The sequence below is a fragment of the Acartia tonsa genome, chromosome 12 (genome assembly GCF_053477335.1).
Source record: "Acartia tonsa isolate MP-2025a chromosome 12, ASM5347733v1, whole genome shotgun sequence".
Classification (NCBI taxonomy): domain Eukaryota; kingdom Metazoa; phylum Arthropoda; class Copepoda; order Calanoida; family Acartiidae; genus Acartia; species Acartia tonsa.
The window spans coordinates 13,207,643-13,235,287 of NC_137271.1; the positions used below are offsets into that span (position 1 = coordinate 13,207,643).

Below are 27,645 nucleotides of genomic sequence, written 5' to 3' on the forward strand. Positions count from 1 at the left end.
TCAGTCCATTAAGAGTTCAAGGGATGTTCCCAAAAAATATATTTTTAAAATTATATTTTTAAGAACCTCTAAAACACCCCTTTTTTATCATTTTTCAATATAGAAAAAAAGGTTTTCTAAAAACTCTTATACAACTATTATGTCTTTATTATTATGAAGATATCAGCAAGAAAAATTGTATACAGGTATAACTCCATCACATGCAAAATAAAAGATTCTCCCCTTTGTTAACTTAATGTTACACACTGTGGGCTAGAATTGAATCAAGACAAAAGTAAGTGCCGAGCCCTGGGACCTATGTATGGTGAAAATAGACATAAAACTATGATGATTTCAGGTAAAACCAAAATATTTCAGCGGGGGCTTTTTGAGAAAATTAGATTTGAAAATTTCAAGTTCAATTTTCACCCGCTAGGAGTTGCCGCATAATCATGACAAGAAAAGCAAATATTATTTATTTTAAATTCTTAACAACTTTGCTTTTATGAAGTCCTTCTTAAAACCTTTCTATGTATGATTTATTTTAGGCTGAATTTTCGTGACCTTTGCAAAGCAAGTGATAAAAATGGCCAATTATTAACTCCCTTCAGGAGTGGTTTTATGAAGAACTTTATAAAAGCAAAGTTGTTCAAAATTTAAAATAAATAATATTTGCTTTTCTTGTCATGATTATGCGGCATCTCCTAGGGGGTGAAAATTGAACTAGAAATTTTCAAATCTAATTTTCTCAAATAGCCCCCGCTGAAATATTTTGGTTTTACCTGAAATCATCATAGTTTTATGTCTATTTTCACCATACATAGGTCCTTGTGCTCGGCACTTACTTTTGTCTTGATTCAATTCTAGCCCACAGTGTACAAAGATATAAGAAAGGGTAATGTTATGATCTAACTATTTAGAATAATATGAAAAAGATTTAATTACATAATTAAGTAAAGTTGAAATGATACTTACACGTGGGCTCTGCAGCATGCACTAGACACAAAAAAAGTTTTTTAGAATTTTCAGATTTTTCAGGAAAGTGTTTCCAAGAAAACTATAAAGTGAAATTTAAAAGAAAATAAGACAATTTTGAAGTTTTGCACAGCCTTGATGATAACAAACAAAATTACCCCATATTTAAATTACAATTTTTGTTGGAAAAGTTTTAATACTGTAATTAAGTTTTAATCAATCAATCAAGATTTAATAAAGATACCCAATTTGGTGGACTTTCAATGTATGATAAAAGCATAAAATTAATCTTAACAGTTACACACTAAAAAGGTGAATAATGATTTTTGAGATATCTTATCATTAGATAATACAATATTGTGATAGGCTGTGCTGAAAATAATTGTGATTTTAATTGTATTTCTATCTAGTCATATCAGAATCTTATTTCATTGGATTTCTACATCTTTAGGTGAATATTTTTACTTATTCTTTAATTGATTTGATCTAATTTTAAAATATTTTTACCCAAAGATTTAGTATTTTCAAAAGTGGATAGAGGGAAAGAAAATAAAAATTAATACAAATTTCATGGGAAATGGAATTGATAGTGCATTGAAAAAATGCTGGAAAAAAAAATTTGGGCATTAGCTTCTAGAGACACTATGCTATTAGTTTCTAGAGACATTTTGTTTTAGGAATAGGTCATTTGAAGAAAAATAAATCTTTCTCTTTAATCAAAAAGTTCACTGTTAATATACAAGTTTTAAACAATTAATCTAAAACAAATGTTATTACTTAGCAAATCAAATATCCATAACTTTAACAAAAGAAAAATTATTTATTTATCCCAAATGACTTAATATTGAATTTTAAAAAAGATAATGTAAAATTATTTAGTGGAAAAATGTGTTAAAATAATTTGTCATGTGAAAAATTGGCCAGAGAAAATCTTACCTGTCCTTCTTCGTCGCTCATTGGAACTCTGCTAGACTTTCTAAACAAACAAGTACAATCATGTTTATTAAACACATAAAGCTATGGATTATCATTCAATAAAAAAATTCTAAAATCATCATAAGAAATTTTATCTATATACTAGCATTTAAAAAAAAGTAAGTTCCTTTTTATCGTTGAGGGGTTTTGGGCTATTTTTCTGACATCTGCTCACCCTCTTCTAGAGGCTGTGGATGAATTAACTAAGGGGGAGGGGGGGGGGGTTAATGCAACCATCTCGTAATCATGATGTATAAATGTCACTCAGAATTCGAATTTTGATCTGAAATTTTGCATGAGTAATCCTTATTAGGTCTATTTTCCCTAAATTGAACAAAAAGTTGGAAAGGTTACGGCTAACGGCTGGCGGCTCAGCCATTTAGCTATTTTAGGGCTATTTTCAATGCAAATCCATCACGAAACCTATCTCTACATATTACTCTTTGCTGCTCAAAAACGTTTTTAAATGATTCTAGCCGGTAGTTGCTGGTACTAGAAATCTAAAAAAAAAATGTTTTTTTTTGTATCATTTGACATGTTTTAAAGCAAAAATATGCTATAAAATGTTGATTTCTACGTAATTTATGACAGATTTGCCCTAAAAATAGCCAAAAAACGGCTAAACGGCTGAGCCGTTAATCCGTTACTTTTTCAATTTTTTGATCGATTTAGGGAAAATAGACCTACCAAGGATTACTCATGCAAAATTTCAGATCGAAATTCGAATTATAAGTGCCATTTATACATTGTTTACGAGATGGTTGCATTAAACCCCCGCCCCCCCCCCCCCTTAAGAATAAATGTATATCTAAAATTTCTGTTTCATATTGGTATTGTTTTAGTGCATCAAGAATTAATTTTAGTTTTGCCTCCACATGAAATCTAGGATAGAGATTTGTATTTGAAATAACAAATACTAATTAAGTCTGATCTTATTTATAATCTAAAAATCTTGCAAAAAACCCAACAACAGCATTTAAAATACAGCATTTAAAACAAGAAAATTGAGTTTTTTTTAGCTATTTATATCAATGGATGTAGAAAATACGTGGATATTATAACAAGGAAGAAATTGTTGTCAATTTACTATTAGGTTGCTTACATGGACAAAGTTTATTCCTATATCCTACATCCAGTATATGAGAGGGGAAATCTGGTGTAAGATAAGGGTTATAAATAATCCATTGTTATAGAGCTATATGTTCCTTATCCAAGCTGATAACATGCTTTAAATCAAAGTTGAAGTATGTAAGAGGATAATTCTAACAACATTGCAATAGCTTACAGGGTTGGCGGAGACATTAGACTGTTTATTACACTAGTTCCCATCGTTTTATAATATTGTTTTTTGATTCGTTGGCTTAACAACTTTGGGGATTATAGTAAATTTTCATTTGTAGGTTCATTAAGTAGAGTGTCCAATTAATTGTAATTTACAGAAGGGGTTTAATTTGTGTATCATCATCAAGGTTGTACATTAGTTTCTCAGCCATTGTTCAATCCCTTTATATCCATTAATTCAACTTAGTTTTAATCAAGAAAGTCAAATTTTATTTTTATGAATGAATATTTAAAACTTAGATAATGAATTTATTTCCTACTAGCGGCTTCGCCCCCAGCCTCTAGGGCCTTTGCCCAAAGAGGTAATTAAAAAAAAATAAGTACCCCTTCTAAGGTACCCCCACTACTTTCTGTTAAAAAAAAAAATTAAGTACCCCCACTACTTTCTAATTGAAAAAAAAAATAGGGGGGGGGATTTTTTTGTTTTTGGGGGGGTTGGGGGTGTCCCACCCCTCAAGAAAATAGCCTAAAACCACCACAGGACCAGTAGGTATATACCCTGAAGAGTAGAATCTGATCGGTTCTGTGGTTACCGAGATATTAAGGGACAGACAGGCGGACAGACATCAAGCTACTTTGTATTATAGATTACCTAAAAAACTAATTTAGATAATGTTAAAAGGGCGTTTTCTTTTAAATTTTTGTGTCAAGGTTTCTATTTAAATCGCGAAGAAATATTATAATGCATGGAATGAATATTATCATGTGAAAAAATACATTTTTGTTTTATATTATTCGTTTTTTTGTTTCTTTTGGTATGGTAAAGCTAGGAACAAGGAAAAAAGCTAGTTCTCCATGCAAGCTTAAGATTTACCCCCAATCCTGATGAAATGGACTGATAAATATCTTGTACCTTTCTTGGTATGGAACAAATATAAAATATGCAGCTAAATTCAACCGTCAAATTTTTTAGCAGGTCACAGCAACCAATTCAATTTAAAATAATCCATAACCAATAATTTTGTGAGTATAGATAGATATCCGGGACAACTACCTGGTTCCAGTTGTGGGGCCTTTTTTTAGTTTGCTAGCAAATAGCTTTCTGCTCTTTTTTAGCGACTTGGCTGTTCTAATGTTACTTACGCTATTGACTGATATTAAAAAAACCAATTGAAATTCAACACAGTGTCCCCACCCCATTAACATACAGTTATTTAACCCATGTCACCTCTATTCTTTTACTTTAACCTACCAACACCTGGTCAAAATAAACACTTTTAAAAAATAAAATTAAGACTGATTACTCTTTGAATTTTAACATGCATTATATTGCACTATTTTGTCAGAATAAGTTTGCAAATATTTGCAAAATTAAACAAAAAAAAACTGTGGATATTCTTTTTTACATTGAATTAAATATGTTTTTTTAGTCATTTATCATTTTAAAATATTGATTTTAATCCTTTCATAAAAGTAGTGTGTTTATAGTCTTTGTTTGTTCTTTAAAATCTCACTAACCACTGAACTGATTTAGTTTTCCATTTAAAGGAATATTCATATAGCATATAGCACTTTGATTACATGACTATTGTATATTCTAAGAATTAAATAAAAACCTGATATTAAAGTAAAAAAAATAGAAGGGGCATGAGCTGTGTGTACATTGCCCAAAGGGCGGGGATCTTGTCCTTATTTAGTATTGGGTCTTTGAAATCAGCTAATAGCGTCGAAAATACAAACACAGCCGAGTCCCCACAAACTAACAGAAAGCAATTTACTAGCAGACAAAAAAGGTCTCCACAACTTGGAGCATGTAGTCGCTGGATTAATAATCTATACATTTACATTTTTTTACCTGTCCCTACTTATTTAATAGGCAATATTGTTGTAATTTGTTGAAAATCTGGTAGTTAGTATCACACAATATGTCTTTTAGTACTACATAGAGCAAGAATATAAGAGACAAACCATGTACGTCTGTAGGTTTTTACAAAATTTTAAGAAACAATATTATACTATTATGGTTTATCAATCCATTGATCTACACATACAATTGACTATCCACACACCTATATTCCATACATCTATATACAAATCTATTCACTCACCCATCTATCTATCTTTTAATATATCTATCCATCTATCTAACCATCATCATCTATGCATCCAACCACTCTATCTATCTATTCTAACCATCAATCTAACCATCAATCATGAATATTGTATATGCTTTCTTTTATCTATCTTTTTATCCATCTATTTATCCATCCACCCACTCATCTGTCTATCATGCCATATATTCATCTATCTAACCTATCTCCGTCTTGTACGATTGACTAGTGTGACAAACATACAATTGGACTAACATATTATTGGACAATTTTACTAAGGGAAGGGGACAAACATTCACACTTAATAAGAATAGAAAAAAAACATTTCCATTTTAAGATGTCTTCCCAGTACTAGAGGGTTTGTCCCTAAGAGTGTTTGTCGCACTTGGACGTTTGTCTGTATGCCTATTCATATATTGTTATACCTGTTCATACTATCTCCCACAGTAGAAGCAGAGTCCATCCTATCTAAACACAGAAAAAAAAGTTAGTTATGTTTTATTGATTGATTAATTAGACATAGTTTTACAAATATTGTATCAAAATCGTCATGGAGTAGGTTAAGACACTTTTGTATGTTAGTTATGTTCCATTTTAATGCTGATAAAAATATATTTTCTCTAAATTCAGCAACTGAGAATACAATTTTATCTTTCACAACTTATTTATCTAGCTTAGTAACTATCTAGTTTATTATTTTATTTATAATTCTTTTATTTATCCAATCTATGTATATCTATCTATATTTTATTACTAGTTTTTTAAATAATACTTAATGATAATCTTTTAACAAGGATGACAACATCCATAAAAGCGAAGCTCTGAAACGGTAGGCAAACGGACATAAACACTTGTATAATGACAGAACTGAATAATCAGAATGCGAATGTATAAGAGTCAAAGCAAAATTGTAAGTAAATTTGTTGAAAAACTGCTTGATACAGGATAATGATTATGGACATACTTACATTTTTAGGACTTGATTATAGAGTTGCTTCGCTTATAATATTGTACTTTGTTGTCCCAGAAATCAGTATACCAAAAATCAGACCAATCACATACAAATTTGTTGTTAAAAATGTAAAAAAATCAACATGTTTAAAATGGACGTACGGACATTCTGGTAATGATTATAGAGTTGCTACGCTTTCTAACTCGTACCTAACTATTACAGGAATCACCATGCAAAATTTGAAATCGATAGGACAATTCTAACATGCCTAAATTAACGAAAAAAGCTATTTAAAAAAGTAAAAAAATCAACATGTTTAAAATGGACGTACGGACATTTTGGTAATGATTATAGAGTTGCTACTTTTTCTAAATCGTACCTAACTACTAAATAAATCACCATGCAAAATTTGAAATCGATAGGACAATTCTAACATGTCTAAATTAACGAAAAAAGCTATCCGTGACGGACGTACGGACGGACGGACCGACCCTAATTATAGAAAAGCTTCGCTTTTAATAATATAGGCCTCTAGGGGCACTTAAATTCTACTTTTTTTATTTGTTTCTTAGGACATTTTCTTTTCAGTGGGTTGAGGTACCCTCCCCTAAAATAGTTATAATCCTTCCATGGAAGCTTCACTGCAAAGAAGATCCATATCAGTCCAGCGATAAGTAAAATCATTCGTTTGATCAACTGCAGTTCACGGTAAAATATTCCTAGTAAAGAATATTTACAAAAATCTATAAATTTTAAAGGCTGCTAGCTGCAAAACGGCTGAACGTACAGATCATGCCCACACACTGTTTTAAGCGGCATTAGAAGGCCTACAAATAATCTGGAGTAGTCATAAATCAATAATGCATAATTATCTCGCAGTGCAGAGAAATGCGCGAAAAAATACCTATTTTACGCGTTTTTTCTTCAGTGAAGCTTTCCCCGTGCATCATTGGATCTTGGCTATTTCAGATTATTTGTAGGCCTTCTTATGCCGCTTAAATTGGTGTGCGGGTATGATCTGTACGTTCTGCCGTTTGGCAGCTAGCAGCCTTTTAAATTCATAGATTTTTGGAAATATCCGTTACCAGGAATATTTTACCGTGAACTGCAGTTGATCCCATTCGTTACACACAGACAGATATCCTGTTAATTTTATAAAATGATTCATTCCTTAATTGTTAGGAAAGGAAGTTAGATAATAAAACCTTGAAGAAGTTTTAAAACAATTGTTTGGTGTTAATGTTTCGCATTTAGGAAACAGACGAAGATACTTGTAAAAAGAGCATATGTCAGAACACATAAATAAGGATTTTAAAAATCCGCGAACGAATTCGATAAAAATGTGCGTTTATTAACGTTCAAAATTTGTGTAAAATGAAATGAAATTGATGCACATTTCTTCCTAAAAATGCCTCGTTTATTGTATTGTTTTTTTTTTTGCAATGAAGACTGCTTTTTAAGGTTTACTGTATTGGAGATGCGACTTCTAAATTTCAAAATACTTTGAACATACAGAAAAATCTTTTAAAGAAATCTAGATCACTTTATTTTTACCCTCTATAAATTGGTACTATATGAGAAATTCATCCACTTTTGATTGACAGTTTAGAGTAATTATCTCTCGTGCTTCAGGGCACAAGAAACAACTAAAATGGTCAACCCTTAGGCAATTTTAATGCACTTTTATGCTTTTTCAGGCCTATTATTACCTATATACATCCATATATGAGTAATACTAGCCTATCTATGGTAATCTATATGTGATTAACTAATATTATATGTTTATAGTAAACTTTGTATCTATTGATAACATAACCATGTAACAATTATGTAAAACTAAGTATACCTAAAGCCCCTGCTACATTTACGTCACAAGCTTAACACACAGACACTTTATTGAACAGACAAGAATTAAATCCGGGTAATAAGTTTTCTTTATAGCTTGCACCTTATAAAATCAGTCAGTTATTTACTAACTCTTGAACTATTAAGTTCTTTCTTCTCTCCTGGCTTAAAGGTAATGATCTTAGTTAATTTAGAATGCATTGTAGTTTAAATTTAGGTTCCTTAGTACTTAGCATGAATTGTGCCTAGGTCTTATGTTAGAGGCCTAACACTATGCACAATTAGATGCTTTGGACTTAAGGCAATCTCATGTCCTACACTACTTATGTTTATTATCTCCTATCCTGTATCTTTCATACTTAATTGATTCACTTGTAATATAAATACACTTTATAAAGCCATCTCCCTTCTTATGTACTTGATATACTTATATGATATAGATCGGACATCATAACCAGCCATTTATTCTTAATTTAAATCAATATAATACCTTGCGTGGGTATTTGTTGAACTGCCTTGGGTTCAACCAAATTCGTATTATACTTGTGGGAATAAAAGGAAAAGCATTCTTTACTGACAAACCGACTTTGAGTATGTCTATGTGTATTACAGTAAAAGTAGGATTTAAGTAGTACTCATAGAAGAGCGATCTCCATATACCAGATTTTGGACAAGCGCCCCATTCGCACTAACAGTATGGATGTAGCCCTGATTCTCTGAAGTTAGGATTTAGATGCACACGGAGATTACTCACACAATTAATGGTCAGGTATGTTATTAAAGGCAAATCTTTTTTTTTACATATTAGACATGTTCTTTTGTCCATCTTTACCTATGATTGCTATTTAATAAGGGCATACTAATCATATTTGATCCATCATTTTTAAGGATATTTCCAAGTTTACCATACTAGTTTTGTATGTATGTATTTTTGTGTGTGTTATATGTCCATGAAAAGTTATTTTATCATGCTGTAGTAAAAAGTAAAAGTTAGTTGATGCACTTTCCAAATTATACACCAACAGTTGCATTTTAATCAAGGCTCGGCAGCCACACGCCAGCCACGACTATTTTCTAAGACTTAAATTTAAACCAGTTTTGATGCGTTGGAAATTATTTTTGAAAAGAGGGGTTGTCATAGTTTTTCGGGGTTCGACAATTAGCTGATTTATAGGATTGCAGGAAAGGTGTATTTTCTTGAGGCTTAAAGGCGACTGACGCGCGATTGCCAAGCCCTGATTTTAACCAACTTTAAGTCCGATACCTAAATGTATAATGGTATATCTACTTATTCTTTGAATATATCTTTCCCATTGAAAACATTCTGGTTTGATGTATTAATTACGAATATCATTGTCTTTGTTAAAGAATTATTGTATATCAGTCTTGTAAAAAGGATTCTTATATGCAATAAAAAGATCCACAATATTTCTTCATTTTCTATGTTAATTTCTTTTAGTTAAGTCTTTATATATTTTTTTATAAAAAGAAGTATCCTTTTTAATAAAAAAAACAATTTTTTTCCCCTCTAGTTGTTTAATGAAATGTTAATACATTATGACAAATGGAATTTAATCAAAAAAACTAAAAGTGTATTATATAAGTACTTCAATCAGCAAAACATTTAATTGTAAAATTATTAGTTATACTATTCTTATCCACCACTCCTAGTCCTCAATCAATACCTATTTATAAAAAAAAGAGGGTTAGGGAATTTTGTGATCGCTGGCGCATTAAGGTAAAAGCACTGAAAATCAAGTTTTTTTGTTGCATTATCTGCACATATTTAAGTATAGTGTTGTATTTATTCTATTGCATTGCAGAATATAATTGTATTGGCAGAGAATAAAAAATAATATATTTTTATATGGATTGATAGATAGATAACTCAGTGCAACCGAGGACATTTTTTTCATAGTAACGCAGCATTTGCAAACTAAATGATATCAAATCAAGGATAATTGTTTGCACTAGAAGGAAATCTTTTTTCAAATTTTACTGAAAAAATCTATTAATCTTTATGCTTGGCATTGATATAAACAAGGTTGACAACATCCATAAAAGCGAAGCACTGAAACGGTAGAGCAAACGGACATTGACACTTGTATAGTGTCAGAACTGAATAATCAGAATATAAAAGTATCGAAAGAGTCGAAGCAAAATTGTAAGTAAATTTGTTGAAAAACTGCTTGATACAGGATAATGTTTATGGACATACTAACATTTTTTGGACTTGATTATAGAGTTGCGTCGCTTATACTATTGTTCTTTGTTGTCCCAGGAATTAATAGACCAAAAATCAGATCAAACGGATAATTAGATCACATAAAAATTTGTTGTTAAAAAAGTAGAAAAATCAACATGTTTAAAATGGACGTACGGACATTCTGGTAATGATTATAGAGTTGCTACGCTTTCTAAATCGTACTTAACTACTACAGGAATCATCATGCAAAGTTATAGATAGGACAATTCTAACAGGACAATTCTAACAGGCCTAAATTAACGAATAAAAGCTATCTATCTCGGACGGACGGACGTACGGACCGACCCTAATTATAGAAAAGCTTCGCTTTTAAAAAGTATTTACAGGTGCTTTGTTTTTCATTTTAAGAAGGAGGAAAAAAATACACTTTTATGTGTAACATCTCTGTGAGGGAAGGGACATTAGGCTTTTTATTTCACTAGTCCCAAAAGTTTTATAATAATGTTTTCTTATTCATTGGCTTAACAACCTTTGGTACTTTTATTGAATTTTGATCGAGTGGTGTCCAGATGTTTTAACCACTAATTGTAATCTACAGAAGGGGTAATTTTGTGTATTATCATTTGCTATTGTTTATTTCTTTAGATGCCTGGTAACATCTCTGTCTCTATATAAGGCATGTAAAAATTTTCAAAGTATACTCAAGGTCACTGAAGAATATAAGTAATATTATCCTAACAAGGATGACAACATCCATAAAAGCGAAGCACTGAAACGGTAGGACAAACGGACATTAACACTTGTATAGTGTATGAACTGAATAATCAGAATATAAAGTATCGAAAGAGTTGAAGCAAAATTGTAAGTAAATTTGATGAAAAACTGCTTGATACCCGATAATGTTTATGGACATACTTACATTTTTAGAACTTGATTATAGAGTTGCTTCGCTTCTACTATTGTTCTTTGTTGTCCCAGGAATCAATATACCAAAAATCAGATTAAACGGATAATTAGATCACAAAAAAATTTGTTGTTAAAAAGTAGAAAAATCAACATGTTTAAAATGGACGTACGGACATTCTGGTAATGATTATAGAGTTGCTACGCTTTCTAATTCGTACCTAACTACTACAGGAATCATCATGCAAAGTTTGAAATCGATAGGACAATTCTAACATGCCTAAATTAACGAATAAAAGCTATCTATCTCGGACGGACGTACGGACGGACGGACGGACGTACGGACGGACCGACCCTAATTATAGAAAAGCTTCGCTTTTAAAAAAGGAAAAATAATCAAAAAAATTGACAATATTATTTTTTTTATTTAAAAATAAAGTTTTTTTACATTATAGGTCGTACTTTAGGCGAAAAAATAGTCCTATTGATTTAAAACTATTCTTATAACATCAAGGTAAAACATTTAGAGATAATATGAACTCTGTAATCATTACCAGAAATTCAATTTTTTTAAATGTTATTTTTTTGTTTAATAAAACAAGCTTTTAAATGATATTGGTGGTTGGAATGACGATTGCTATAAAAAATCAGATTAATTTCAGTTTTTTTAAAGTGCAGTCACTCTTGCATGTGTTTGTCCGGAGGTCTTAAATTTGTTTAGATTCGCTTTTAAATCAACTTTATTTTGAATGATATTTTTCCCTAAATCAACTTTATTTTTAATGATATTTTTCCCTGTCTCTTTTTCTATCTATCTATCTATCTATCTTTACACTAGACAGACACACCCAAAGGAATTACATATATCTAATGTAAGGTGTTCATTGAAATCTGCTATTATTTTTAAAATCAAAGCTTTTCTATAATTAGGATGGGTCCGTCCGTCCGTTCGTCACAGACAGTTAGCTCTTTTCGTTAATTTGAACTGGTTAGAATTGTCTTATCGATTCCAAACTTTGCATGATGATTCCTATAGTAGTTAGGTACAATATAGAAAGCGTAGCAACTGTATAATTGTTACTAGAATGTCCGTACGTCCATTTTTAACATGTTGATTTTTAACCTTTTTAACAACTAATTTTTATGTGATAAAGTTATCTGATTGTTCTGATTTTTGGAATGATAATTCCTATGAGAACAAAATACAATATTATAAGCGAAGCATCTCTATAATCAAGTCATAAAATGTAAGCATGTCCTTAAACAATATCTAAGAATGTCCTTAAACAATATTCTGTATTTAAGTTTTTCAACAAATTTACTTACAATCTTCAACTTTTATTAATTTATATTGTGCTTATTTAGTTCTGATCTCTAAAAGTGTTAATGTCCGTTTGTCCTAATGTTTCAGAGCTTCACTTTTATGGTTGATGTTATCCTTGTTATTTAGAATATGAATATTTTGTCTGTACACTTAATTATTCTTTTTGTTACACCCCTCCGACAATCAATTTAGGTTGACTTTTCTATTCTAAGAAGAAGCTACAAGTTTTTTACCAAATTTTTTATCATTATTGTAGGACCACTGTCATATACTCCAAATCTAATCAACAATGTCTCGTTTTACACTAGAGCTAGAAATGTAGAATTACTTAAAGTCCTGAGATGAGTTTAGGCTATCTTATTTCATGGTTTTAGGCTATTTTTCTGCTCTTCCATATCCCTTCGAATATAAAGCCGATAGATAATAGTAGCCTTGCTGCTAGTATATTTTAAGGAGAGATCTCTTAATGTAATAAAGTTAGGTTAGTCATTGATGCACAATTTTTTTTATCTAAAATACACTCTAATGTCTCTGACAATTTTTTTGTATATCATGTCTTAACCATTTAATGAAAAAAATACCCTTTTACCTTTTAAAGCACATCTATATGTTAAAAGCATTTTATTGAACTTATTTCAGTTTTTTTTGCCTATATTTCTTTAAAATAGCAAAAATTAAAAAAAGATAAGAATTCATAGATGATAGAAATATTCATTGAGGCTTTATTCTAGGGTCGAAGCTGATAGATGAAAATTTTAGAAATTTGATTATAAGAAATAAGATTTAACCCTTAACGGTCGAGGGGGGGGGGGGCCCGGGGGGGTGGCGTTGAATGCCACCCCCCTCCGGTTTTTTCTATCTCATTTTCTGTGTGTAAAAGATAAAGAGCCCAAACTGCGTGACTTTTTAAGTTTGGGTATGACATATAAATGAGAGTTGGATTTTTTTGAATATATCTCCATCCTGGCGGACACAGGATGCCAGCAAACCTGGCAGGGTCATCCAGGTAAAGAGCAAAAATATTTTTTTGACTTAAACAAAGCATTTATCTTACCAAAATACTAAAATATCCTCTAGTAGTACATACTCATATGAAATATAGGTGTTCAAGTCAATTTTAGGTTTCAGGTATGATCCTCCAGGTCTCAAGAAATCTTTAAAAGGCTCCTGTGGCCGCAATTTTTGACTTAGAGACTTCAAATTTAAACTCAAGCTTTTCTTACATATCTACATAAGGTATTAAAATTTCATAAAGATCTGCCGCCGTTTTCCCGCCGATCGCCGACTGCGGCGGCTGGCAGCTGCAAAGTACAGCTGCGGCTGCTGAAATTTATACTTTGATATTTCTAATATAAAATTTACATGAAGATAAAAATTTTCTGCAAAAAAATTTATCTTCTAGCTTCAAAATAAGAAAATTACTGCCATTTGAAATTTTTAAGTAAAAAAGGACCTAAAAACAAAGGTTGTTAAATAAAAAGGTGAAGGAAGCGAAAATTGACTGAATTATAAAAGGTCGGAAATTTATTATCAAATAGGGGACATGGACAAAATTTTTTAGCCCTCTAGCTCTAACAGGAACTGAGATAATAGGGGGGGGGGGGTTGGACGCCCCCCCTCCCGACCGATTAAGGTGCGGTAGATGAAGGGTAATAGATATCTGAAAATAGAAATGACGCAAATGAGTACAAATGATACGCAAATTTTGATCACAATTCTCACGTTTATCTAAAAATGCAAAATATAATAATAGCTATTAAAACAATTTTCAAGCACAACTTTTATCTTATTAGGATAACAATTAAATAAAAAATATTTTTACCATATGAAATTCGTGATCAAACACCTAATTGAAAAAAAAAATGCAAGACATAGCTTATATTTTAAGAAAGACTTGGGGCAACGAACGCCCCCAAGAAGACTCTAGGTGTTCTTAAGGTGGGAGGGGGATAAGTCAACCGCCCTTCTACTTTTTAATTTGAGTTTTAATATGAAATATTGAGAAAAAAAATTTGGGGGGGGGATTTTAAATTGGGAGGGTGGAGATACGCTCTCCCAAAATAGCTAAAAACCTTCCCTGTACCTAAAAAAAGCTTAATTGCAAAGGAAAATTAAACAGATGTCATTAAAAAAAAAAAAAAAAAAAAATTGGCACATTTGTATTAACACCTGTAGACTCAAGAATTACGCACAAAATAGGGAAAGGAGAAAAGAGAGAGGGTAATTCAAGTTTTAAGATATCCTAAAATAATTATGATCGCCAACTTCCTTCACCGGTGCGGTAAGGGGCCCGACTGTTAAGGGTTAAAGAACGTCAGATTTATCTATAATAATATCAATGCTTAAATACTGGTCTGTACAACATTAGATTAAATTAGTTGGCAAATATATGTTGTAATTTATATTCAAAATTATGTTTTAATCTCACCTACTTACACTTAGCACTAATTAGGTTAATATTTTTAGTAACAGACAAGGGCGTGCTTGGATTGGACACCAAAGGGTGCATGAATCACCAACTTAAGACTATTAAAGGATTTATACTGTATTTCAAATTAAAGGGACGAAGCACGAAACACCGAATGTTCTTAGAAAATGTTTGATAATCAAATAAAGGTACTAAGAAAGAGAGGTAATGTCTGATTGAGCCAAAAGGAGAATCGCATCGGTACATACATTTAATCTCATTGGTTGAAATTGTGTAAACATTTTGTTACGAACGAATGTTTTTTTTTCATTTCATACATAGATAAAAGTCAGCTGTAAACAGTATATTTTCTTAGGTGAAAGCTTTGCAGAATCAGAATTAATTGCCCAAAAATTTCGTTTTAAATTTGAAAGCTTCAAACAGAGGTGGATTCTTAAAAAAAGTTATGTTGGCTACTCGCTGGTGAGGCAAAATTATTTTTGTGAAAAATCCTCCAAAATCAATCAAAAAAATTTACAAAAATTAAATAAAATCTTAAAAGGGTTATTAACATATGATTTTGTTATTTTTTTGTAGATTTTTGGATAATTTTTCACAAAAAATAATTTTGCCTCACTATCGAGTAGCGAGTCTGTCATTTTTTAAGAATCCACATCAGCTTGAGTATCGAAAGTAAACAATACTTTTGTCTGCTAGAAATGTTCCTTATTAGATTTGACGAAAGAAGGGTTCAGAATATGCTTCTATTCTTATATTTCTATTGATAATCAGATGAGAAATATTGCAATGATGTAAATGTTTAAATTTTGTTTAGCAAACAAATTCATGAACTGCAAACGGTGAATCATTATTTTGTAAGTTAAAGCTTTTAATAATACTACTAAAATATGAATATAAACCTTCCCGGGTTAGATGAGAAGCTGCATTGAAGCATATTGGTTCAGAGGTAAGCGAGATCTTTTGGTACGGACAGAGATACTGTTAGTTTTTTATAAGAATTTCCTATCCTGAGACAATTTAACAACACCATCCTTGGTATTTGCTAAACTTGGTGGTGTCATCCTTGTTTTAAATTATGCAGAAAACCATAAACTTTTTATTTATTCTGCAGGTAAAATTTTGCAAATGGACAACACCTGCAAAATATTTAAATATATTTCTGCTAAAATATATGATCTTTGCAGGGATCTAAAGGGATAATACAATAGCTGATATTTTGATGTATATCCTCAATAATGAAACACAAAATTACCCGTTGTTGTTGACCCAACGAATAAGAAATTGCTATTTATAAGACTTTGGGGAATAGTATAATAAAAATACCCGTGATCTTATGTTCTGAAAAATTGTTGAAATTAAAATAACAATGGGAAAAGTAGGTTGCGGATAAAATCCGTAAAGGTGTGTGTTTTAAGGCTTAAAAACAGTAGTAGAACGCTAATATTCACTAAATATGTGTATTCATTATTGAAAAAAAAGTGTATGCAAAATTTTTTTTAAATGTATTATATGTTAAAAAAAAAATTGTCAGCTTGACATTAGCAAAGCTTTCGGTGTTTTTTCAGGTTTTATTAACAATTTTCAGGTATCAATAATCAGGAATAAAGGAATTTTGCTAAGATTAAAAAAAAATAATGATATAAAGTTGTATTTGCATATTTTTAAAAGCAGACTTTGAGACAATTAGGGCAAAAATTTTACAAATTTTTTGTGATCTTCAAAATTTTTGTTAAGAATTAATTTGAGAAAGGGACAGTGTAGTAAAATTATTTTATATGATTTAAAGTCGATCATCTTTGAAAGATTTTATGATTACATTTACAGATATAATGATTTCCTAGTAACCATTTAAGATATTTCATAACCAATCTAAAAAGCTTTTTTTACTCAGCCTATTTATATATTCTATTTTGAAAATATAGTTTCCATACACCATGGTTGAACCCCATGAATCTATAATGTACCTCTTGGGACCTCTTAAGTTCAGTAGATATGAAGGGTAGCTATACAGCAAATAAGTTAATATGAACAGTAGTATGATATTTAGTGAACATTTACAAAATGCAGTTCATAATTGTTGATGCTAAGATTTAATTTTTTAAAGCAAAGCTTTTCTATAATTGTTATCTATAATACAAAGTAGCTTGATGTCTGTCTTTCCGTCCCTTAAGATCTTGGTAACCACTGAACCGGATAGGATTCTACTCTTCCGGGAAAATACCTACTGGTCCTGTGTTGGTTTTAAGCTATTTTCTTGTTGGTTGGAACACCCCCAACCGCCCCAGAAAACAAAAAAATCCCCCCCCATTTTTTTTGTTTACATAAACTACGGACAACACCAGTAGTACTTAATTTTATTTTATTTTTTTTTTTTTTTCATTTACCTCTTGAGGCAAAGCTTTAGAGGCTAGGGGCGAAGCCGCTAGTGTATATATAAACTAAAATAAAGAATTGTATCGAAAGAGGATATAAACATTAAAAATTATGTTTTTGACACTGAAATTAAAGGAAGCCTGCAAGAAATACCACGCTTTAACTGCTGAAAGACTGCCACAAGTAGACCCAATTCCCCAAATTTGAAGCCTTCAGCTTCTATAACAAAAAAGTTCTAGGCATTTTAAAATGCCATTTTATGTACAATGAAATTGAAAGAATTACAGTGCTAATGTTAGAAATTTTGAAATTAAACTACGTGGCCTAGAAACAAAATTAAAAGCTTATTTTTGTCATAAATTTAGGTAACCAGTAACTAATTATAATTTTACAATAACAATACCCATTTTTATAGTCAAAATCATTAAAAAAAATCAAGTTTAACTTGCGTTGTACCGAATGTACTGTAGCCAATCAGAAGGCTGAATCAGCTAAGCAACCAATCACAGCTGAGTTTCCCCCTTTGTTTCCGCTATGATTTTCGTTTAAAAATGCAATTTAAATCGAATTTTTTTCATGGATTTTGACTATGAGATTTGGTGTTTTTATTGTAAAAATGTAATCAGTTACCGGCAATGTAAGTTTCTGACAAAGGCAAAGTCATAATTTTGTGTCTAGGCGACGTAATTTAATATTGTTTTTTCTTTTATAAGCATTGGAAATCTTTGAAAATTTTCATTGTACATAAAATGCAATTTTGAAACGCCTAGAACTTTTTTGTTATTGAAGCTTGTGGCAGTCTTTCAGCAGTTAAAGCGTGGTATTTCTTGCAGGCGTCCTTTAAATAAAACATAGAGAATAAAAAAATTATAGCAAAGAAAATGAAGTTTTCAATTCATCTTTGTACAAAAACCTATACCATTATTGAACTCCAACTAATGTACAGTTTTCAACAGAATAAGAAATAAAAGAATTACAGTTTAGAAGGAAATGGTTTTATCTGAAATTACTATTACAATTTCAAACATTCTGTATACTCTGGAAGCAATAAAACAGAATGGCATTATATGAAGGCTATTTGAAAAATTATTTTGTCTAAGAATTAACATTTTTTGGGAATTAAAATTTTGTTTTCAAATCAATATTTATTACAGAAATATAACAGCATAGAGTATTTATGAATACATTTATAATTTTAAAGTTATTCTTAATTAAAGTATAAAGGACAAAAAATCAAAGAGCTGCTTCTGTAATAAGAGAGAGTAGATGTCCACAATAATATGGCAAATATTGTTGGATCTTTTAGTTGTAAAGTTAGACAAGTTAAGCTTTTATAGCATCAGACTTTCTGTGGGAGTGTGTGATTCAAATAGAGATATTGCAGTATAAACTAATCTTTGAGTAATTCACTTTGGACAGAAATAAAATTATTTTTTAAATATCTTAAAGACATAGCAGACTTAAAGGGGAGGGGTTTGTTGGTAATCACAATATGACAGTAAACCAGTAAGGGTCATAAAGGTAAAGATTTATTGTTTTAATGCAATAAAGCATTAGACATTATATTAATACAAAAATATCTATAAATCACTAAAAAATAATTTTGAATTTTGCCCAGGTCAATTCTAGTCCTGGAAATGGGTCCCAAGGTTAAGGTTAAAGATAAAACTTGTTATAAACTGTTTTAATATAAAATTGCTACTTAAAACTGGATTCATAGATGTCCAAGGTTTTTTTTGGGGGGAAGGTAAAAATTTTAAGGGGGGGGGGTTAATTCGTATTTGGGGGGGGGGGGGAAATGGCTCGCGAAGCGCGCTGAAATTTTTTTTTACCCTCTCCAAAATTTTTACCCCGGGGGTAAAATTTGATAAGGGTGGGGGGTAATTACCCCCCCTGAAGTCTGTAGGGGGGGGGTGAATTTTAAGAAATATTTAGTATTAAAAATGCGCGCAAAGCGCGCAAAATGTTTTTTTATTAGAGATTTTTTATTTGGGGGGGGTATTTACCCCCCCAAAATTATTTGGGGGGGTAAATACCCTCTCCTAAATGGTTGGGGGTGCCTACGGCACCCCCAGGGTAGGCGTAAAGTTTAAATAGGGGGGGGTAATAGCTCCATTACCCCTCCTCCCCTTGGACGCCTATGACTGGATTGGATCCTTTAGATTACATATTTTACGATTTGAATTATTTTATGATTGGTCTATTATACATAAGCACAAAGTATTTATTGAAAATAGAGTTGCAGACATAGCAGTATAGAGAATTGATAAGAGACAGGCACAGGGGGAGGGGAGGCAAAGAAAAGATATATTGGGTGTAGATCTTTGTATAGAAAACAGATTATTAGTACTACATCAAACAAAACAAAACAAATAAAGAAAAATAATAGTAATTTTTAAAGAATTAAGAATATGAAAATAGAAAAATCATATAAGAGAAGATACTAAAATTGTTGAATCTACACAATAAAGAAAAAAAAGTATTTTTAAAAGCCTTTATAGAGACATAGATTCAATGGGAAAGAAGGAGAACACAAGAGAAAGATTGGAAAGAAAAAAAAAGTATACAAGGCCTATAATGCAGCATTTTATGTTGTATACAAGGAATATAAAGCAGTCTATAGTGGAATCAGGAATAAATATGAACAATACAGTATAATGAAGTAATTTGTTTAAAAATAAAAGCTATGCCTCTACAGGCCCCTAGAAACAATCTAAAACAGAGTTGGAGGGAGGCCAACCCACATCATTGAAAATTGGTTTTATATAGAAAGAACATTTTTTAAGGAGAGAAATTTATTATTCAAAATTATTTAAGTTTTTAAGTTTAGGAAAATATTATTTTAGTTTATATGCTTTTTATAGCCATAGTCCCTGTATTTCTGACACATAGTGTTACAAGGAGAAGAACAAAGGGGGGTTTAAGGGTATTAACTTAGGATTACAGGGTTACAAGCTAAAATAAGGGAGGCTTAGATTAGAGATGGCTTAAATAGTAGGGGGATTTAAGCAGAGGGAAGGGGGGGGGGGTTAGGCTATCAAAATGTAATCATACAAAGAAACCAGCAATAAAAGAAAAAACAATTGAGCTTTGATATTATGTATGTAGTATATATATATCTTCTGGTTTATAACAGATTTTGTTGGGAATAACAATAGAAATATATAAACGCGCACACACAAATTCACACATTTTACTATAAATTTGTGAGTGCGAATGGGGCGTTTGTCCAAATTTAGGTATGGAGACCGCTCTTCTATGAGTACTACTAAAAACCTACTTTTACTGCAATACACATAGACATTCTCATCGTCGGTTCGTTTATTTAGAATGCTTAATCCTCTATTCCCACAAGTATAATACGAATTTGGTTGAGCTGGTGGAAGCTCAACAAAAGACCCACGCGAAGTATTATGTTGCTTTAATCTAAGAATAAATGGTTGGTTTTGATATTCGATCAGAATTATATAAGTATATTAAGTATTAAGGAAGGAAAATGTTTTTATAAAGTGTATTTATATTACAAGTGCATAAGTTAAGTATGAAAATATTTACAGGATAAGTGTTGAAATCATAAGTAGTGTAGGACAGAAAAGTGCCCTAAGTCCCAAGCAGTGAATTGTGCTAAGTGTTAGAATTCTAACATAAGGCCTAAGCTCAATTCATGCTAAGTACTAAGGGTCCTAAATTTAAACTACAATGCATGCCAAACAACTAAGTCATTACCTTTTAAAGCCAGAAAGAGAAGTTGATGGTAGGAGAGTCAATAAATAACTAACTTATTTTAAGAGGTACATGCTATAACATTAGCTTTGAACCAGGATCTTAGTGTTTGTCTGTGCAATTAAATGTCTGTATGTTAATTTGTGACGTAAATCAGACATGGTTGTAGGCATACATATTTGTACTGATTGGTTACATGGTTACTTTAACAATAAACATAATGTTTTTAATAAACATATAATATTAACAAATCACATACAAATTACCATGAATAGGCTAGCGTTACCCATATATGGTGTTATATAGGTAGAGATAGGCCTATGAATGCATAAAAAGATACAAATAATGCCTTGGGCCTAGCTAAAGTAATTGTGTCTTGTGCCTGAAGCGCTACTTGATAATTGCGGGGCACATCAATCAAATATTCAGATTCTACTCTATATAGTGTTAACTTTATATCAAACATAGATAGATAGTTTGGATGCGAAGCATTTCTGTAAAAGTCTTACATGTACGTTCAAAGAATTTGAAAATTGAGGATCGCATCTCCAAATTTATTGTTCCTTTCGTGTTTTAAATCTTTGGAGCCAGATATGAGATTAGTGGTTTAAGGGTAATATATGTAAACACTAAATAAAAGTAGTAATATGTCTGTTTGGCTCTATTTTTGTAACTTATGATCTCGATAACCTCTTAACCGATGTGTTTTATTTTTACAGTCTAGCTACTTATTGGTTCAAAGTAGGTTTTGTTTTGGTTGAAGGTACCTTGAGTCTCCCCAAAAATACCCCCTAGAAAAAATGATTATCTCTTTTGTTTCCTAATTTATTATTTAAACTTAATATTCTTTTTAAAAATACAGAAATTGATTAAAAGCTAGAATGTAGATTAGATTAGCTTCATATACATATAGAAACATAAGCGTGCAGAAAGAGAGTGTAACAGCCCCATGTTAATTTAAGGGAGTGGATTCACAATTTCTTTTTCTCCTTATATCTTTAAAAACTCTCTTGACTTCAAAAGAGTGTGACAAGATAAAAAAGGTGCTAATTTACAAATATAAGGACATTTGTTTGACTTTTGAGCATGTTGGTTAAGTAGGGGTGGGAGGGAGGACACCTCACTTGAAAAAACCTGTGCACGCCACGGTGTATATACAAATGTATAAGCTATCTGAATATAAGTTTATGCTTATGACTGTATATAAGACAAGAGTGATATGCTATGAATAATTAATTCCCAGGCTCATTCCTTAAAACAAATATGGCATTTCTAACAGAGGTTTCTCACATATGCATCCAAAGAAAATCCCACCGTCTAATTTCCAAGACAAAATAAGGATGGAATAGTTTTTCGTCTGTTAGAGTTTTACTTTAGGTTAGGTTAGATTTAGTTATATTGGGTAAAGGGTGTCCCTACAAGGATAGGGCACCTCAGGCATTTGCATAAAGAAAAAAGACTATTTATTTTTTTAAAAATGGGAAAGAATTTGTGATCGCAAGGCATGTTGAGAGAAAGCACCATTCTAGAAAGTTAAATTAGACATCCATTTTATTTTAATGTATGAAGAAAATAATTTTAAAATATACTTCAAAGCTTCAATCATCTTTCTTTGGATTTTTTAGCAATAGGGGCATACTTAGTAGCCAGGGCTACCAATACTTTGGTCATAGGCGTCCAAGAGGGGGGGGGGGGTAATGGGCCATTTGGCACCCCCAAAATTTTGTGAACAATACCCCCCCCAAAAAAAATTACCCCTACCTTGGGGGTGCCGTAGGCACCCCCAACGATTTTGGGGGGGGTATTTACCCCCCCCAAACCATTTTTTTTTTTTGGGGGGGGGTAATTACCCCCCCCAAAATAAATGTTCTTTAAAAAAATTTTTTTTGGGGGGGTATTTACCCCCCCCAAATTGAATGTTCTTAAAAAAAAAATTTTACTGAAAATTTTTTTTTTGGGGGGGGGGAGGGAGTAATCCCCGCCCCCCCCCCTAAAAAAAGTCATAGTGTGACTCGAGCCTTGAGGTGTAATATATTTTATGTTCCTCGTTCCTCGTTCTAGAAATAGGAGAGAAGCTTGTGTGAAAAAAACGAAGAAACGCCCCTTAAAGAGCGTTGCCACAAAAGGGACTATACCCCAATATAGTCCAACCAGTTAAAACAGTTCTTAACCATGATAACAAAAAATTTAATAGTTTGATCATGTTTTATTTGCTTGGGCCTTTATAAGGGCTAAAACCATCCCGGGGATCTTTGATGTAATTGTAAAGCACTGAAGATTCCATAAAATAGATACCTAACTAAATTAAATATTTCATTAAATAATGAAAAAGAATTTCTATAGGCGATTTCTTTTGGGAGGATGTCAGGGTGTCTCAAAACTAGTTATGAAACTTACCAGGACCTATAAGACGCTTCACTTTAAAGTATAATCATATTGGTTCATTGGTTAGTGAGTTAAATATTGTATTTTTACGTTCTAAAGAATGAGATACTACTATATATTTGAATAGTAGTGGCGCCCTTAGCATCTAAGAACTCGTGTTTTCTAAAGGGTAAAAAGGGAGGAGAAAAATAGCCTAAAACCACTCAAAGGATTGACCTATACTAGTGTGGAACCATCATGGGATCTATGTGAAGCTTTCCTAAAAAGAGAACTCAGTATTAAAAGTAATGAAATCTGAAGCTATAGTCAAATAAACCTTACTTACTACTTTATATTATAGGATAGTACTTATTAACTTAATAGATTAGGTAGGTGCTTTTTTTACATAATTAAATTACCCCCCAAAAAAATTTTACCCTCGGGATTTGGGCGGAATATTTACCCCCCCCCCCCCCCAACAGAGTTTAGGGGGGGTAATTACCCCCCCCCCCATTAAATTTTACCCCCGGGGTAAAAATTTTGGGGGGGGGTAAAAAAAAATTTCGGCGCGCTTCGCGCGCAATTTTACCCCCCCCAAACACGAGTTACCCCCCCCCTAAAATTTTTACCCCCTCCCCCCAAAAAAAGCTTGGACGCCCCTGACTTTGGTAATAGTTTTTATCGCATCGTATTATAGACAGATTAAAACAAGTTTTGTCAAACCCGAAGTGTTGAAGTTCCGGTCTAACAAAACTGGTATTAATTTTACGATTTTTATTTTGATGTTTGTGGTAAATCGTATGTAATACTTTGTTATAAATGATTTTCTAGCCGATATGGATCGATTTGAAAGCCATACTGTAAAACGTTTTAAATGTTGGACTTAAGCAGCTACAATATTATTCTGTAACTTTGCTCTTTCATATGCAAATATACATATAGCTTAGGAATACAAGCAAAAATTAAACTTAATGCAGAAATAAAAATCTTTAAAACATGGACGCAGAGTCGGTTAGAATAACAAATGATAGTTATTAGATCAAGAAGTAATTAATGAAAAACTTTTCAGTTTTACTAAAAAATCATGTATAGCATCTTATGATAGAAAATTTACCAGTAATAATAAAATAAAAATCATAAATTGATAACCAGTTGTGTAATTAATTATTTTGGACGTTTAGGAGTTCTTTATTAATAAATCGAAACATAGAGGCTTGTGGAGAAGCCTTTAGTATTACTGCAGTAAGGTATTCTAATTTTTTACTCCTGTATTTTTTCCGTATACTTTTAACTAAAAACTTTATAGTTAGTGTTACAAAAATATCAATTTTTAGAATTATTTAGTTGAAGAAGAAATAGTAAAGAAATCGTTTTGTTACAAACTTTGCCAAGACCAATGAGAAGCTTCACTGTATAGCAGATCCACATCAACTCTGCGGTTAGCGAGATCCTTGGCTACAGACACACAAAATTATTGGTATACATTCTGATACTTCTATGAAAAAATTAAAATAATTTTTAATTAATTTTTTTTGTAGCACCAAATAAAATTTTGTTTATGCGCATATTGAATACTGTAAATTCAGCCAAACATAAATATTTTTTTTTAAATTATTTTTTTTTATAATAAAGTTACAGGGTCTATGTCTGTCTTGTGTACCGAAGAATCTTACCTACAGCTGAACCGATATTGTTATCCTCTACAGTGTAGTTTCTCATAGGTCCTGGGAAGATTTATAACTATTTTGAGGGAGGGTACCAAAACCCTCCAAAGATAAATTACACCTAGAAAAAATGACCCTGTCCCCTAAAAATATATTTCATAAGATTTTCCTATATTTATAGCTTGTCCGTCCGTACGTTAAGTATAACTTGTCGTTGATATTGGCATGTTAGAATTGTCTGCCAATTACAAACATTGTATGATGATTCCTAAAGCAGTGAGATACAATTTAGAAAACGTAGCAACTCTATAACTGTTACAATAGAGTTAATTGCCCTACAGCTTTTGTAGATGTTACCATCCTCGTTTATTAAGGAATATATAAGCTTTGCTTTAATGGATGTTTTCATCCACTCGATTTTTTTAGTACGTTGGGTAGCTTTTTGAGGCAGTCGACGAAATGTGAAAAGTTGGTATTTTTTTTCAGATTAACTGAATAGATTTGGTAGGTGAAAAAAGATTATATTCACCAGGCTATTTTGGCCAATAAATTGATGTACGTCCCCAATGATGATATACAAAATTACCACTTCTGTAGGTAACACTTAGTGGTTGAAACGTTTGGATACTCAACTTAATGAACCAACCAATCAAAATTTAGTAAAAGTTATTAATGATGTTATGCCGCACAATTAGGCAAATATTTTTAAAAAACATTGAGGACCAATGAAATAAACAACCCATTGTCCCCTTCCTTCCTGCTATTTTTCTCTTTGGTATATGTATTGTTTTGTTACTCTAGGCATTTATATCTATTGTTGTTGCTTAATGGTTCGTGTAACTTCAACATCATGAAAAGGAAGGAAAAAATAAGAAATAAGTCTGCCCAGAACTATCCATCTATTCATCTATTGTTTGTATGTATCTATCTATCTTTATCCCATTTATTTTTATTTTATATCTTATTTCATATTTTTTCTTGTACAACAATATAATATAATATCAAACACTTTACTAAAGTCAAACATACATTAAGTTACATTTAAATTTCTTAACGTTAATTAATCAACATTCCAAAAAGTTTTACTAAAAATATATGAAAATCATGATAAAATTTCCAATGATGACATCTCAAATTAACTAATTTATCTGTATACTAGCGGATACGTCAATATAGGTATCTAGCTAGGAGCACGTAAAATGTTTTCTTTTCTGTCTATGTTAAGATCACCAGTTTATCAAAAATATCCGCTCGTTGGTGCTTTAAACATTTTTTATTATTGAGGATTTTTCTTGGGAGGGTGGTGGAACTTTCCCCCCATAGCTATAAAGCTTCCCAGGACCTGTAAGAGAAGTTGCACTGTAAACGAGAACCATATCGGTTCAGTGGTTAGCGAGATCATTCGGTACAAACATATAGACAGACATGGATCTATTTAGGATTAATTTTTTTTGTTTTATCCACTAAAAAGATAATTTTATATTCAATCTATTATTATAACTATGTAGCTATCTACCATTCACCTTTTTATCTAGCAAGCTCTATCTTTTATCTAAATAGCACTTAGCAATTATAGTGCCTAATATAAAAAAATGACATACAATACAAATGACCAATGCTAGGCCAATATACATTTACCATTGTTAATTACATTGCATAGTGGCCTATTATCGGTCATTTGTATTGTATGACATAAATTTTTTTGGTGACTATAAGCTCCTTTATTAATTATGCTATCTAATTATCTTCTTATCTCACCTTGTAAGATCTATAATAGCAAGTTTTCCTGTCTTTTCTCAGGATTACATTTTTCATTTATCTGAAGTTTTATTTACGTTTTTACCCAAATTAGAATTGTTATAAACTGTTTTTAAATATGTTAACGATTCGAGAATTTTTTCGAAAAATGGCTCAAGGATTTTTTGAAAATGACTCGATACTTTTTCGAAAAATAATTTTTGGTAAAACATTTTAATAAAACAGAGCTGGATCTTTAAATCATTTTAGTGGTATGCCAGATCGGGATGAGCCGAATTTCAGCCAATCACAGCGCGGCTTTTCATAAAATGCCGTGCTCTCATTGGTGGAAAGTTGGCTCACTCCGATCTGGCTCACCACTAAAATGATTTAAAGATCCAGCTCCGATAAAAAAAACACATACACTAAGCATTCTCTTGTTATAGCGAATCTTTACTTGTGAATTGAGTACAAATCCATTTATTTTAACAAATCCATTTCATTCCCCTAAATACGAGTTTTCACCCCTTCCCCAAACATATAAAGCCTATACGTCCTTGAGAAACTTATAACCATTAAAAGAAAATTATGTTCTTCATTTGCTTTAAAAACTGCAGCATTATTGGAAATACATAATTAAGAAAATGAGAAAATATGAAACATGGGTGTAATCCCTCGAATTGTTTAGTGGGCCAAAGAAACACCCCCCCCCCCTTCCCCTCTGATATTATTATTTTTATTAATTTAAACGAGTCCCTAGTCCCCTTACTAAACCTAACCAATACCATTTTATTTCATCTAAAAG

The 27,645-nt window shown here is 31.5% G+C and overlaps 1 protein-coding gene across 2 annotated transcripts in view; it reads right to left on the minus strand.

The window, feature by feature from the left end:
* LOC145333954 (uncharacterized) overlaps positions 1–26,946 on the minus strand; it is a 39,623-nt gene extending 12,677 nt beyond the window's left edge. The window contains exons 1-4 of one of the 2 annotated variants that reach the window (XM_080179213.1): positions 26,862–26,946; positions 5,747–5,789; positions 1,891–1,930; positions 955–975 (exon numbers count right to left, since the gene is read on the minus strand). In XM_080179213.1, the coding sequence (XP_080035339.1) occupies positions 955–975; positions 1,891–1,930; positions 5,747–5,784 (99 nt within the window). In that variant the 5' untranslated portion in view covers positions 5,785–5,789; positions 26,862–26,946. The remainder of the gene's footprint in view (positions 1–954; positions 976–1,890; positions 1,931–5,746; positions 5,790–26,861) is intronic. The other variant, XM_080179214.1, reaches the window with a different exon arrangement.
* Positions 26,947–27,645: the final 699 nt, after the last annotated feature.